At 42.8% G+C, this 16130-nt stretch overlaps 2 protein-coding genes across 2 annotated transcripts; both read right to left on the bottom strand.

Annotated features, from left to right (window-relative positions):
- Window positions 1-1347: 1347 nt before the first annotated feature.
- Window positions 1348-4769, bottom strand: LOC140575126 (extracellular calcium-sensing receptor-like). The gene is made up of 6 exons (XM_072695295.1): window positions 4552-4769; window positions 4086-4377; window positions 3183-3983; window positions 2788-3018; window positions 2516-2639; window positions 1348-2246 (listed from the first exon to the last, which is right to left on the bottom strand). Exons 1-6 carry the CDS (start codon window positions 4767-4769, stop codon window positions 1348-1350), a joined length of 2565 nt encoding a protein of 854 aa, XP_072551396.1.
- A 3956-nt stretch (window positions 4770-8725) lies between these two features.
- Window positions 8726-12302, bottom strand: LOC140575037 (extracellular calcium-sensing receptor-like). Its single transcript, XM_072695168.1, has 6 exons — window positions 12088-12302; window positions 11613-11904; window positions 10589-11386; window positions 10207-10437; window positions 9773-9896; window positions 8726-9624 (listed from the first exon to the last, which is right to left on the bottom strand). Exons 1-6 carry the CDS (start codon window positions 12300-12302, stop codon window positions 8726-8728), a joined length of 2559 nt encoding a protein of 852 aa, XP_072551269.1.
- Between the last annotated feature and the right edge of the window lie 3828 nt (window positions 12303-16130).

Here is a 16130-nt window from a genome sequence, read left to right as displayed (position 1 = left end):
TGTTTCCCAATGCAGGAGACTACAATCTGGGTGAATTCTTTGGAGGGTTTAGACTATGCTGTCTCCTTTGCCTAGGGCATTGGAAAGGCCTCTTAGTCCCTATGATGCAATGTGTGGGGCCATTGACTGAAGACCCTCAGGACTATGTCTAAACACCCCAGAGATTAGTTTCTTCCTTGTCATGAAACTATGTAACTGACCCAGAAATTATCAGTATGCCAGCCACTTAGAAACAAACTTCTCATTTATGAAAAAGCTCTCAACAAAAACTTACATCTTCTGTTTCTTTTTTTGTTGTAAGATAAATTTATTATAGCAGTCATTTGTGTATATTTAGCAGTATGTAATATAGTGTGCACTGAATTAATCTATTTCTTAGGGTAAATGTACGCAGCTTGCAGACCACAAAAAAGAGTCAACTTGCCGTAACTCAACCTGAACTAATGTTCTGTATGATTTTTAACAAACACAATGTTAGAAAAAGCAATGCACTGCCAAACAAGCATGAGAATCTGAACCACTTTGACAAGGGTTAAACTGTGATAGCCAGACCACTGGGTCAGAACATCTTCAAAACATCAGAGAGGTCTTGAGGGTTTTTTCTGGTGTGGTTCAAGGAAGGGCAATCGGTGAACCAGCAACAGAGTTATGGACACTTAGAGCTAATGCGATCCATGGGGGTCCCACCTCACAAACTACAGGACTTGAAGGATCTGTTGTTAACGTCTTGGTGCCAGATACCACATGCCACAATACCTGATTTGTTGTAGAGGCACATGGGGCACTTACCTAATGGATTAGGCAGGAGGTACTGTTATGATTAATCAGTGTATGTGAGTCCAAGTCTGACCTGCAGATGGCAGTGCTAAGCCTGGCTTTGGATCTGCCTCTTATACAAACCCTGAATCCGTTTGAGCACCTAAAAACTTCAAAATTCGGACACACTATTGACTTCATTTATACATATAGTTTTATTTCATGTACAAAAATGTATTTTCTGTTTCTTGTCCTATCTTCCATTTGTTCTCTCAATTTCACTCTGCCACTAAATGTGAGCTCTCTCTCAGTGCTTGTATAGTAGAGTCTAGCTTTTAAGTTTTCAGAATCTGTCTTTGATACCATTGCATATCTGTGTGAGAAGGCAAGCATTGTGTGACTACTGTACTACAAAACTCTTACATTGATTTACATTCCTTCACAGCCAGCAAGCTGAAGTCTACAGGGTGATATATCTCTAGGACCAGAATTGAGTAATAGAAATATGCTAAAGGTTTATGACAGTGCAGATTGAACTCTTACTCTGTTACATTTTCTACATCCCATGTGTAAAATCTTTATTTTGTTCACCTATTTGGCCATCATGTCCTTTTTTGTATTCCTCTCTGGCCTCAGTAAGATAATGAAACACTTTGGGGCAAAGATGCACAGTAGAAGGCCGTAACTAGAGGCCAGAATGGCAAAGACCTCCACAGCCACTGTGTACTTCCCTGGAGAGCTGACGTATGCCGGTACGAAGGCGATCCACACAGCACAGAAGATCAGCATGCTGAAAGTGATGAATTTGGCCTCGTTGAAATTGTCTGGAAGCTTCCGGGCAAAGAAGGCCAGCAGAAAGCAGATGGCTGCCAGTAGGCCGATGTAGCCCAGGACCAGGGAGAAACCCACGACTGAGCCCACCGCACAGAGCAGCACCACTCGTGCTCCGAGCTCACCACCTGCAGTTTCTGAGGGTAGAGGTGGTGCCAATGCCAGCCACAGCACACAGATCCCCACCTGCACCAGTGTACAGAAGAAGATACCTGCCCTCTGCTGAACAGGGCCAAAATACCTCATTAAGTTCGATCCAGGCAGAGTCGCTCTGAAGGCAACCAGAACCACCACCGTCTTACTGAGCACACAGGCCAGACACACCACAAAACTGATCCCGAACAGTGTGTGACGCAGCATGCAGGACCAAGGCGCTGGCCGGCCAATGAAAGCCAGTGCACACAGGAAGCAGAGTTTGAGTGACAGCAGCAGCAGGAAGCTCAGCTCTGAGTTATTGGCGCGGACCAGGGGTGTATCTCGATGATGGAAGAAGGCAGTGAGGACCGTTCCAGTAAGAGCCGCCCCAGCAACAGACAGCACAGAGAGGATGATGCCCATATCATCTTGAAAGGACAGGAACTCCACTAGCATTGGGACGCATTCTGTCCGATCAGTGTTGGACCAGAACTGCTCTGGACACTTGGTGCACTCTGTAGAATCTGGAGATACACATGGTAATAAATAATTGCATTAAATTAGTAAAGGACATTGATGTGTCATGCATGTGGCGAGAGTCATGTGTCAAGAAAGGTTGACCTGCAAACATTGCCTTATGTTTTATACATTAACTCTATACATTGAAAATTACAAAAAAAATATGTGCATAGTTCCACACTATGACATGAACACAGGTTAAGGATATGTAGTACAGAACAAACGTCTTAGCATAGAAAAATAAACAGATGTATTTAGGATGGCTATTTAGTACCAGTAGCGTTGCTGATCTCTCCTGCTGCACATGGTATACAGTCAAAGCAGCAGACAGGTTTTCCTTTCTGCACAGCCTTCCTGGTGCCCGGGGGACAGCTCTCACTGCACACAGACACCGGCACCTGTAAAGTAGAAAAAAATCCCTCAATTTCTCTACTTCTTAGGAACATTCTAGAGCCAAGAACAACATATAGCATTTTACAACTCAAAACTAGGCTTTGTCATGTAAACATTGTTAAATAATATTAGGATCAGCCATTGCATTTTTACCTTGTTACCCCGGCCTCCTCCCCAGACCACTTTACTGAGGTCTAAATGAAAGTCTTCCTCAGGTCCTCTTGCTGTGTCAAACTGCCCCACTTTGACAAACTCCATTTTATTTTCAGACCCTATGTGCCAGTTGATGATGTCGTATGAGGCAGTGGGGTCCCCGTTCTGGTCAAAGTGTACTGGCTCACCTACTGGTGTTGTGAACTTTACTGCCTTTAGATATTGCAGTAGCTGGAAAAGAAGGACATTTTAGACAACTGGTATTGTTACACAGTGTTGACTGATTGTCTTTTGATTTGATTTATAGATTTTCTATAAGGTTTGCAGATTAAGAAAAGGGTTTAGTTTTGTATTCTGTTTCTTGTAAAATGCAGTCTTTTATAGCTTTTTCATACCTCTTTGGGTCTTATTGGATTGATATCAGGACACTCTCCATTCTCTAATTGCCCTTGGCCGGGCTGACAGTCCAGCATGTCCTGAATTGCATTGGCAATAGCATATACAGCCTTATAAACATTATACATGATATCGAAATAGACATTTCCTTGTTTTTCTACTTTCTCCAAGCCTGTGCATCGTGGTCGTGGACGTCCAGAATGGGTTTCCTCTTCAAATCTGCAGCCAAACACCTCCTCCCAAACATTTCGTACAAGCTGCTCCTTTAAGTGCTCCACTGGGCTGAGCTGTGTCAGATAGGAGCCCAAACCCTGGATATCGACCCTCTGCAGAGCAAAGCCAAGAGTGCCCACCAAAAAGAGGCCGCTCCACGCAGAATAGTGACTGGAGGTGCTCCAGGCTTCAGTTGCAATCCACTGCTTGTCAGTCACATTCTGTCTCACTGCTTCTCTCAACAAAACCTCTGTATCTGGGCTGATGGCGAAGGTCACCACCACCTGGGCAGTGGAGCTCTGTATTCTTTCCACAATTCGACTAATTGTGCTCTGTGCATAGGATTTTGGAATTACCTCCATGTAATCTATGCAGACACTTGATCCTTCCAGCTCCTGTATCAACAGCTGCACACCACTTTTCCCGTAGGCATCATCTCCATATACAACCCCCACCCAGGACCATTCCATCAAGCGCAGGAGGCGGGCTATGGCTTTAGCCTGGAAAGCATCACTGGGAACAGTGCGCAGGAAAGTAGGGTACCTTGTGCGGTCACTGAGACATGCACAGGAAGCAAAGTAGCTGACCTGCATACAAGGGGCCATAGAAAATCACATTTCTTTAGTCAAAAAACACATATCATAACTTAAACAACAGAACTGAAGTAGACATCAAACTGTAAATCTTACCATGGGGATGCCAAAAACACCTAGTGTATCAGCCAGGACTATTGAAGCAGACGAGCGAGCATCACCAATAATGACAGGCACGGTGGGAGCCTTGGTACACTGTTCTCCAGACACTACCATCTCTCGCCCCGTCACTAGCGACAGTGCAGCACTCAGTGTGCTGCCCTCACTCAGGCAAGTGTCTGCAGCCAGGTAGCCCAGTGTAAAATTGGGTAACAGGGTTGGATCCCGGTTGATTTCCTCCACTGTGAAGATCATTGTCTGAAGCCAGCGGTATGAGCGCAGGTTAACACTGAAACAGAGTCAAACAGATGGTTTTTGAATGTTATTGGCTTTGGAAAGCTGACAATGCTGACCATTTTTAAATTGTTTATGTGAGATTCTGCTTATCAGAAATTTCGATACAATACAAAAATGTAAAGAATCATTACATTTATTGCAAGAAGAGAAGTCTTGCTATACTCACCTTTGACAACGGGCTGCTGGTTCTCTTCGCGTAAATGTATGATTAGCTTCAGGGGCTTTAATGTGAATGGGAAATAGGCCCCCAATAATCACATCTCCTTCTTTGAACAGGCTGTCTGAGATTGACGTGCTCCGCAGAGTACAGGTTAGTTCCAGAGAGTGCACCCAAACTTGCCCCACCAGGAGCCCCAGCGCCCATAACCATGTGTCCACTGCCATCCCCTACCAAGAAAGGAATAGAGAGAGTGAGTGAAATGAAAAGGGATTCAGGGCCGCACATATGCAGGGAGAGAGAAGGGTCCTGTTTAATAGAGGCAAATTTGCCCAGAGCAAAAATCATTTGGGATAATTGGGGCAATTCCAGGTGGACCTAAAATAATTCTCCAGCCTCTTCAGCCTAAAATAATAGCTAAAAAGTATGAAAACATTCTTTTTTTTTGTGATAATGTTATACAAGAGTGAATGGACATAAACAATCGATTACTAGTTTCTACAAAAGCATCTGTCTGTTTAATACCTGCGTGTATATACAGTCATATTCAATAGGTTTGATACCACTGGTTAAATTACATAAGAATGTCTCAGAAGTAGAGGCATAAAAGAATGGGAGAACATTCTGACACTAAGAACTTAAAGGATTTTAGCTGCCATAAAAGGGGAGTGGGAGTGTTTGCATTGTTGTGTATGGGTGGGTACAAGATCCAGATTCTGACAAGAACATGTAATAGCCGAACCTAGATGGTCATTGTTTGTATATCATTGCTGCCTAATGAAAAACATGTATGTCCATTTTTGTCCATTTTTAGTTTTATCCATGGTTTGAACAGCTGCTCTGTACACTGTGTGAATAGTTCTGGGTAAATATACTAATAGAAATTCAAATGTAATTCTAAATTACTTGAAATTAACTCTTATTTTCCATTGACTTCCATTCACAGTTAAGAACATTTTTGGCTTCTCCTGTAAATTCACCATTTTGGAGATTTGGATTGGATGAGAAGTTACAGGGAAGGCAGACACTCCTGCCTTCCTCTGTAAAACAAGTGTATGTGTGCAAACACACACACACACACACACACACACACACACACACACACACACACACACACCAGGGAAGACAGACACTCCTGCCTTCCTCTGGTACACGAGTGTATGAGTGCTACACGCACACACACACACACAGACACACACACTGCACAGACACAGGGAGACAGACTCGGGAGAGACATGAAGGGGAGTGACACACACTCAGCCTTCACCTCGAGACTACACAGACACACACACCACCAGAATCAAAAGATCCAGCACCGGGGCAACTGGATCTGTGTGCCTATATAGCCTACTGCCCAGGTGTAGGGAATTGGGCTCGATTACTGGCTGGGGTGACTCGGGGCCTCCCCCTGGTGGCAGGAGGAGACCTTGCCCTAGAGCCTCCCCTTACATCAGGCTACCTCTGGCGAGCACATGGAGGGCTGTGCGGCCCTCCAAAGAAATGCCACCCCACACCATTACTGACCCACTGCCAAACTGGTCGTGCTGAAGGATGTTGCAGGCAGCAGATCGCTCTCCACGGCATCTCCAGACTCTGTCACGTCTGTCACATGTGCTGTGTGCACCTGCTTTCATCTGTGAAGAGCACAGGGTGCCAGTGGCGAATGTGCCAATCCTGGTGTTCTCTGGCTAATGTCAAGCGTCCTGCACGGTGTTGGGCTGTGAGCACAATCCCCATATGTGGACGTCGGGCCCTTATACCATCCTCATGGAGTCAGTTTCTAACCGTTTGTGCAGACATATGCACATTTGTGGCCTGCTGGAAGTCATTTTGCAGGGCTCTAGCTGTGCTCCTCCTGTTCCTCCTTGCACAAAGGCGGATGTAGCGGTCCTGCTGCTGGTTTGTTGCCCTCCTACGGCCTCCGCCACGTCTCCTGGTGTACTGGCCTGTCTCCTGGTAGTACCTCCAGCCTCTGCTTTGATGTGCCATCCTGGATGAGCTGCACTACCTGAGCCACTTGTGTGGTTTGTAGAGTCCGTCTCATGCTACCACAAGTGTGAAAGCACCACAAACATTCAAAAGTGATCAAAACATCAGCCAGAAAGCATAGGTACTGAGATGTGGTCTGTGGTCCCCACCTGCAGAACCACTCCTTTATTGAGTGTGTCTTGCTATGTGCCAATAATTTCCACCTGTTGTCTATTCCATTTGCACAACAGCATGTGAAATGGATTGTCAATCAGTGTTGCTTCCTAAGTGGATAGTTTGATTTCACAGAAGTTTGATTTACTTGGAGTTATATTGTGTTGTTTAAGTGTTCCCTTTATTTTTTTGAGCAGTGCATATATATATATATATATATATATATATATATATATATATATATATATATATATATATATTCAATGCATCAAGAGGAAACAGTGGTTAAGAGGGAGTTTAGCATCACACTGTTGAGAACAGGACTGAAATGCTTGCATGTGCCTATGATTGGCCCAAAGAATTTGTTGGAGGCTGATTCAATTTCAATATGAGATTACTGGTCACTTGTCACTGTGTTACTTGTGACTGCATGGTAACTCCACAATCCTAAAACTTGATTCTTGATTTTTTCACATTTTAATTTCAAATGAATCACTTTTATATTCTGTAGTCGCTGAATACAATTAGTCTCATATGTTTAATTTGTGTTGTATTTGTTTACTGTCGACAGTTTCCTGACTCAAGACTGGACAGTCATTTCAAGTCCATATTCACACCAGAAAATACATTCAATAGGTATGTTTACTAGTGCCCATAAATAACAATTCTATAAAAACAACTTTAATGTTAGTTGTCTTGTTTCAAGGTATGTTAACTCATGCAATATTTCAATAAAGATATTAAATTAAATCTTAACCACAGAACTGAAAATTATATTGAACTTGATGATTATGTAATGCTGCATCAGTTTCAAAAAGATTAGCTTTTGGCTTCTCATGGAAGTCAACACATGTCCCAGTCTGTCCTGCAGATGGCAGTGCTAGATCTGGCTTTGAATATGCTGCTCACCCTCCTGAGGACTTTCATACTTAAACACACAGCCAACATCACTTATGCATACACTGTTTTTATACAATAATGTGTACAGGAGCACAAATACATTTTTGTAGGTTTTCCTATTCCTGTTCCCAGTGTATTGCTCTCTTATGATATTTACAGAAAGCTAGTTTTAGGATTAAGAGCATCAGTTAGTATGCAGAATTATATGAAACATATGGATTCTCTAAGGACAGCATTATGTATTGGAAGCCTTACTTCTTACATAGTTGCTTGCTTACAGCTTGCACACACTATAACAAAATGTAAAACACAGTATGCAGAGACATCTGCAAATATGCCCTTCATTTTTGTAACAGATGCTGAAAGTCAGTCAGATCTTTTCTAAACTTCATATATGACAAGGGTAGCAAAATGTTAACTGATAGTATTTATTATGGCATCATTACAAAACAGGGTGAATTTTCTGTCCAGAAATATATTTGTAGACACCTTTGTTGTGTATGTTTTAAATCAACCAATATATATAAATATGCAAAGTCATGTGAAAAAAATAGGACACCACATAAAGGTCTTTTTTGTCATGAACATGAACATATTCATACATTGACATATTGCATGTTTTTACATTATTGAAAGACAATATAAGATAATATAACTAAGAGAATTAAACTGAAGAACTGTATTTTAAGAATTTGTAAAATGTATTGAATAGGAATAGAATTTTCTTTTGGCTGAAGCAACCTCAATTACACATTTCCTATAACTGTCTACCAGTCTCGTTCCTGCTCCTCTAGGCCGAATTCTTTCAGCTGTGTTTTGGATGTTTTAGATTTAGTTTTTAAAAATATGGCCTCCCATTTTCCTAAGCACCCTCTGATATAAAGATCTATTTTGGAGATCTTGTCATGCCCTGCTTCACACCTGGTATGGGGTTTAAATATATGTTTAAAATGCAGTGGTTGGTTTGCAGCAAACGTGTGATTTATTTGTTACTGTGTCCAAATAATTCTAATTTGGATCGGGTCTCCTGAACATCAAGCTTGTGCAGTCACTTTCTGATGATAAATGTATGTACTTCAACTGTGGCAAGAGCTAATTGGTAGCTAAAAGGTTTTCTGAGGACGTCCTAAATTATGTTCACCTATTTGGCCATCATGTTCTTTTTTGTATTCCTCTCTGGCCTCAGTAAGATAATGTAACACTTTGGGGCAAAGATGCACAGTAGAAGGCCGTAGCTGGAGGCCAGAATGGCAAAGACCTCCACAGCCACTGTGTACTTCCCTGGAGAGCTGACGTATGCCGGTACGAAGGCGATCCACACAGCACAGAAGATCAGCATGCTGAAAGTGATGAATTTGGCCTCATTGAAATTGTCTGGAAGCTTCCGGGCAAGGAAGGCCAGCAGGAAGCAGACAGCTGCCAGCAGGCCGATGTAGCCCAGGACCAGGGAGAAACCCACGACTGAGCCCACCGCACAGAGCAGTACCACTCGTGCTCCGAGCTCACCACCTGCAGTTTCTGTAGGTAGAGGAGGTGCCAAAACAACCCACAGCACACAGATCCCCACCTGCACCAGAGTACAGAAGAAGATACCTGCCCTCTGCTGAACAGGGCCGAAATACCTCATTAAGTTTGATCCAGGCAGAGTCGCTCTGAAGGCAACCAGAACCACCACCGTCTTACTGAGCACACAGGCCAGACACACCACAAAACTGATCCCGAACAGTGTGTGACGCAGCATGCAGGACCAAGGTGCAGGCTGGCCAATGAAAGCCAGTGCACACAGGAAGCAGAGTTTGAGTGACAGCAGCAGCAGGAAGCTCAGCTCTGAGTTATTGGCGCGGACCAGGGGTGTATCTCGATGATGGAAGAAGGCAGCGAGGACCGTTCCAGTAAGAGCCGCTCCAGCAACAGACAGCACAGAGAGGGTGATGCCCATATCATCTTGAAAGGACAGGAACTCCACTAGCATTGGGACGCATTCTGTCCGATCAGTGTTGGACCAGAACCGCTGTGGGCACTTGATGCACTCTGTGGAATCTAAAGACATAAAAAATTAAAAGAATGAAGAACAATTATCAATTCAGCTGATCAGATGTTTGGATTAAGCTGATTCGCCTGTGTGAGGTGTTGAATGAACTGTTCACAGGGTTGCAATAGTTCTATCTTCAGGGTTGTTAAACAGTACCAGTAGCATTGCTGATCTCCCCTGCTGCACATGGTATACAGTCAAAGCAGCAGACAGGCTTTCCTTTCTGCACAGCCTTCCTGGTGCCCAGGGGACAGCTCTCACTGCACACAGACACTGGCACCTATATAATGATATTAGGGGTAAAAGGGCTGGTTACCCTAAAATATGAGCCATATCATTAACAATAAGATCTTTTATTCTCCTTGTATCTACACACATGCTTTTAACACAGGTCTGTATTGTAACTTTTCAGCACTTTTCACACAGTCGATGCAGTACTTTTATATGCTTTGGTTTCTCTAGAGAGAACGTTTGTAAGCAGTTTTTTTGTTCCTTTAATTACTGATATGTCCTAAGACGCATTACACATGAAAGAGTGAATAATCTTTAGAAGGAAATGTATTAGACAGATTCATCCAATGCATTCTTACCTTGTTACCCCAACCTCCTCCCCAGATCACATTCTGTACATCCAGCTGAAAATCCTGATCTGGTCCACTCGAGGAATTAAAATTACCAACTTTGACAAACTCCACCTTTCCTTCAGATGTTATTTGCCAATTAACAATGTCATATGAGCCAGTTGGATCCCCGTTGTTGTCAAAATAGACAATTTCACCCATTGATGTTGTGAAGTTTACTGCCTTTAGGTAGTGCAGGAGCTGTCAACAACATACAGTTAATTAGTTCACCATACAAATTTAAATTATGCATACAAGTGTATTTATTATTTATATATTTAAACTTATACTTGTATTTTAGTTGGAGAAAAGAGTAATTTATGTATTTGTTCCAGATGAATTTTCTTTGTACCTGTTCAGGTCTTACTGGTTTTATCTCGGGACATTCCCCATTCTTGAATGGTCCTTTGCCCGGCTGACAGTCCAGCATGTCTTGAATAGCATGTGCAACAGCATATACAGCCTTATAAACATTATACATGCCATCAAACTCAGCTGCCTGTATTCTATCATTTTCCAGGTTTGTGCACTGTGGTCTTGGAAGTCCTGACTGGTTGTCCATGACAAATCTGCACCCAAACGCCTCCTCCCAAACCTTCTGTTCCAGCTCTTCTGTTGGGTAGTTCTCTATGCTGAGTTTAGTCAAATAAGAGCTCAGACCTTGGATCTCAAGGCTTCGTATAGCTATTCCAATGACGCCTGATAATGAGATGCCGCTCCATGCAGTGTAGTAGCCTGCGGTGCTCCAGGATGTAGTGGCAATCCACTGCTTGTCTGTGACATTCCTCCTTACCACTTCTCTCAGTAAGACCTCTGTATCTGAACTAATGGCAATGATTACCACCACCTGAGCCTTGGAGCTCTGGATTGTCTCTACAATTTGCCTGATCTTGCTCGGTGTGTGGGATTTGGGGATAACCTCCAAGTAGCTCATACACACACCTGAACCCTCCAATTCATTCATCAAAAGCTGCATGCTACTTTCCCCATAGGCGTCATCTCCGTAGATAACTCCCACCCAGGACCAGCCCATCTGGTGCAGCAGGCGGGCTATGACTTTAGTCTGGAAAGAATTGCTGGGAACAGTGCGCAGGAAAGTGGGGAACCTTTTGCGGTCACTGAGACATGCACAGGAAGCATAGTAGCTAACCTGGGGACATGGAGCACAGAAAAACAAGAGAGCAGAGACCTAAAAATCCCAATTCATCAGTTAGTGCTTAAGCATTTTGATTTGCTGGATTTTACTGCAATTCTAATGAATATTCATTGCTATTATAATATTCATTAATGTAATCATGATGTACTGATAAATGTATTAAAACTTAATTAAAACAGTTGTTGCCATTGTAAAGCTGGATATTGGAACTGCTATTTACCATGGGGATGCCAAAAACCCCCACTGTATCAGCAACCACTACAGAGGCAGAAGAACGGGCATCACCAATAATGACAGGCACATTGGGAGCCTTGGTACACTGTTCTCCAGACACTACCTCCTTTTGCCCTGTTACTAGTGACAGTGCAGCACTCAGCGTGCTGCCCTCACTCAGGCAAGTGTCTGCTGCCAGGTAGCCCAGCGTGAGATTGGGCAACAGGGTTGGGTCGCGGTTGATTTTCTCCAATGTGAAGGTCATGGTCTGAAGCCAGCGGTATGAGCGCAGGTTAACACTGAAACAGGGAGAGAAATAAACTTGTGGTAGTATTTAAAGGAAAGCTTCAGTAAACTCTACAAATATAAATTTGGTAAAACATAAGAGTAAAGGAAATTCAAACACCAGCATGCTTTTATATGTTGGAATCTTTACATCAAGACATCCATGGCATACAAAAAAATCTTTACACTCTGCTTACCTTCGGCAACGACCTTCCTGTCTTTGTGTAAATGTATGGTCAGGTTCAGGGGCTTCTGAGTGAATAGGGAACAGACCCCCAATAATCACATCGCCCTCCTTGTACAGGCTGCCAGAGATAGACCTGCTCTGCAGAGTACAAGGCAGTCCCAGAGAGCAAACCCAGATCGGCCCAGCCAGGAGCTCCAGTACCCACAGCCATGTATTTACTGACATCACCTAACAGGAAAGGGAAAGAGATCGTGAGCAAAGGAAGGATAGAGCAAGGCCACACGTACGCAGATAGAGAAGCAGAGAAGGAGGCTTCTGTTTAGTAGAGGTAAATTCGCCCAGAGCAAATGTAAATTGGGGTAATTGGGGGAAGTCCTGGTGGACCTGGTGGAGTAATTTTCTGGCCCATGAAAAACAACAAGCGGTTATTTAATATGCTCTAACTGCATAAAGGAGAGAGTGGATATTTACAACAGATTAATGCTTATGTAATGTGCAATGTGCTGTTGGGTTAATGTATGAATTGCAATATTAAGAATATTCCACTTAGATATTTGGCTTGTGGACATGCATTACAGTGAAAAACAAGACAGTTAAAATAAGCTTTTTTGTGTCAGGCAGGCCAAGACTAGGGTTTCATTGCAATCATTGTGTCCCCCTGTGATATATATTTATTATACTTTCCCACTGGCATTGTGTAATAAAATAAATCTCATTTAATCCCATGTTTTTCCACTGGTTTGTCAGAGACAATAACTATTTTACGTAATAATTGTAAAAGAATTGCTTATGGTCTGCCAATGAAATTTCCCCAACCCAACTTACTTAAATTGTTATTTGGGTATAAATATTTTTAGCAATGTCTAAGCTTGGAGGTATCTTTTGAATTATTAGTCTATTCTAACTAGCTAAGGCTTTTCTTGAGTAAATAGCAAAGCACTTTCTAAGTCGCTCTGGATAAGAGCGTCTGCTAAATGCCGTAATAGTAAATGTAAATGTAATCGAGAAATGACAAATGACACATGACAATCTCCTAAAACTAATCAGAAGAATTTTTTTACTGATAGTGTACATGTCCATTCAATAGAAAAGACTGATAGGATAGTAAGAAAATAAATAAAACAGTATACTTATTATTTAGAAACACTGACCGTTAAAATAAACTCAACCTGAGACCAGTAAATATTGAGTGTAGATATACCCTTTGAGTATATAACACAGTGGATGCTATAGCACCAGTCTGCCTTTCATGGATGGGTAAAAATGTGAATACTTAAAGTAGAGATCTGCTGAAAGATGTCATTCCATGTGTGTCATTTTTACTGAATTGAAAAGCAATGATCTACAAAAAGCGATCTGTGATATTATTCTTTCTTGTTTGATACACTAAAGGTTAGTTTGAGAGACATGGATGAAGCTGTGCTCTAGACTACACCATAGTCTCAAGAAAATTTTAGTTCAGGACTAGGTTAGTCTGGGAAACTGACCCTACAAGTGCATCACTCTGGAAATCAAAAAGAATAGCTGAGATGCATGTATTTCATAAAATGATGTTTAGGGCCACATAATTTTGATCCATAACCTGATATTCCAACAAGACTGCTTATCAGACCATACTGCTCATTAATGATGAATGCATATCATCCCAACCGCTCCACGGACGATGCCATCACCACCACCCTTCATCTCTCCCTTACCCACCTGGAGAAGGACACCTACGTCAGAATGCTGTTCATAGACTTCAGTTCAGCATTCAACACCATCATCCCACAGAATCTCACCAGGAAGTTAAGCTTGCTGGGCCTCAACACCCCCCTCTGCAACTGGATCCTGAACTTCCTGACGGGGCCCTCTGCTGACTCATGACTGTGTTGCGAAACACAGTTCTAACAGCATCATAAAGTTCACCGATGATACAACTGTGCTGGGTCTTATCAGCAAAGGTGACAAGTCAGCATAAAGAGAGGAGGTGCAGCAGCTGACAGACTGGTGTACAGTCAACAACCTTCACTGGAATGTAGAGAAGACCAAGGAAATGGTTGTTGACTTCAGGAAAACAAGACATGACCACTCTCCGCTCAACATCAATGGCTCCTCTGTGGAGATCATTAAGAGCACCAAGTTCCTTGGTATCCACTTAGCGGAGAATCTCACCTGGTCCCTGAACACCAGCTCTACAGCCAAGAAAGCCCAGGAGCATCTCTACTTCCTCCGGAAGCTAAGAAAGGCCTGTCTCCCTCCACCCATCCTCACCCTCTTCTATTGAGGGACCATAGAGAACATCCTAAGCAGCTGCATCACTGCCTGGTTTGGGACCTGCATGGCCTCTAACCGCAAGACCCTCCAATGCATTGTGAGGACAGCTGAGAGGTTTGGACATTTGCATCCGCAAAGCAACCAGCATTGTGGATGACTCCACCCACCCTTCACACAGACTGTTCTCCCTCCTGCCATCAGGAAGAAGGTAATGCAGCATCCGGTCCAACACGACCAGACTCTGCAATAGCTTCTTCCCCCAAGCCATCAGACTTCTCAACACCAGAGACTGAACTGATGCCCTTCTGTTACATGTCTCTCTCTCTCTCTCTCTCTCTCTCTCTCCAACCATTTACCCCAGATAAAACGGGAAGCATTTTGCAGAAATAACTTTACTACCTCACTGGACTCAATATTTATTGCACACTGCATAATTTGCACACTCCACCTCCAATTATATATTATTCTCTGTCTGTATTGTGTTGTATTGTCTGTCTGAACTTGTATTGTGTTGCACTTGTGTTCTGTAAGCACTGTGTCTATGTTGCACCATGGTCCTGGAGGAACGTTGTTTTGTTTCACTGTGTACTCTGTATGTAGTTGAAATGACAATAAAACCCACTTGACTTGACGTGACTTGACTTGAATTGAGTTGAGGATTGAGGATGTTCAGGAGATGTCATAGACAACATAACCACCATTTTTGAGATGCCTTAGGACTGTGTTGGGACGTATATGGAGAAGACAACCCAGTCACTGTTGATCCCTGTCAGGTCGAAGTAGCAATGCCAATTGTGTTCCTGTAGAATGGCAGCTGATGGAGGAGGTGACCGAAGCCTTGCTGGAATTCCACTCTCTGCCAGTCAGTGTTTTAGAGGCATTAGCAACCACAAATATTATTCTGGTTGTGGGGGCTCAACAGAGCCCTCAGTATAGTCAGATGTTCAGCCCCCTGCCCTCTGGCAAACGCCAGATTCAACAAGTGCTTGATCAAAACATACACGAATAAACAAGTGTGATAATAACTGTAAATAAGTGCAATAATTTCTCTTTATTCTATTTTTTAAATACACACATGGACAAAATTGTTGGTACCAAATGGTTAATGAAAGAAAAACCCACAATGGTTACAGAAATAACTTGAATCTGACAAAAGTAATAATAAAAAAATGCTATGAAAATTAACCAATGAAAGTCAGACATTGCTTTTCAACCATGCTTCAGCAGAATTATTTAAAAAGATAAACTCATGAAACAGGCCTGGACAGAAATGATGGTACCCTTAATATTTTGGCATGTTTCAGCTCATTCCAAAGACACTCAATAGGATTTAGGTCAGGGCTCATAGAAGGCCACTTCAGAATAGTCCAATGTTTTCCTCTTATCCATTCTTGGGTGTTTTTGCTGTGTGTTTTGGGTCATTATCCTGTTACAAAATCCATTACCTGCGACTGAGACCAAGCTTTCTGACACTGGACAGCACATTTCTCTCTAGAATCCCTTGATATTCTTGAGGTTTCATTGTACCCTGCACAGATTCAAGACAACCTGTGCCAGATGCAGCAAAGCAGCCCCAGAACATAACAGAGCCTCCTCCATGTTTCACAGTAGGAACAGTGTTCTTTTCTTGATATGCTTCATTTTTCCGTCTGTGAACATAGAGCTGATGTGCCTTGGCAAAAAGTTTCATTTTTGTCTCATCTGTCCAAAGGACATTCTCCCAGAAGCTTTGGGGCTTGTCAACATGTAGTGCGATCTGACACTGATGTTCTTTGAGCTTGAAGTTCACCTTTAATC

Source organism: Salminus brasiliensis, chromosome 13 (assembly GCF_030463535.1).
Source record: "Salminus brasiliensis chromosome 13, fSalBra1.hap2, whole genome shotgun sequence".
NCBI classification, from domain to species: Eukaryota; Metazoa; Chordata; class Actinopteri; order Characiformes; family Bryconidae; genus Salminus; species Salminus brasiliensis.
This window is presented reverse-complemented; position numbering and strand designations above follow the sequence as displayed.

Coding starts and splice junctions, on each gene's coding strand:
- LOC140575126 (XM_072695295.1), bottom strand. CDS start 4,769: ATGGCAGTGGACACATGGTTATGGGCGCTGGGGCTCCTGGTGGGGCAA. Junction 4,378..4,551: donor CCAGCAGCCCGTTGTCAAAG/GTGAGTATAGCA, acceptor ACTCTGTTTCAG/TGTTAACCTGCGCTCATACC. Junction 2,640..2,787: donor GAGGAGGCCGGGGTAACAAG/GTAAAAATGCAA, acceptor TCTACTTTACAG/GTGCCGGTGTCTGTGTGCAG.
- LOC140575037 (XM_072695168.1), bottom strand. CDS start 12,302: ATGTCAGTAAATACATGGCTGTGGGTACTGGAGCTCCTGGCTGGGCCG. Junction 11,905..12,087: donor CAGGAAGGTCGTTGCCGAAG/GTAAGCAGAGTG, acceptor TCCCTGTTTCAG/TGTTAACCTGCGCTCATACC. Junction 9,897..10,206: donor GAGGAGGTTGGGGTAACAAG/GTAAGAATGCAT, acceptor ATCATTATATAG/GTGCCAGTGTCTGTGTGCAG.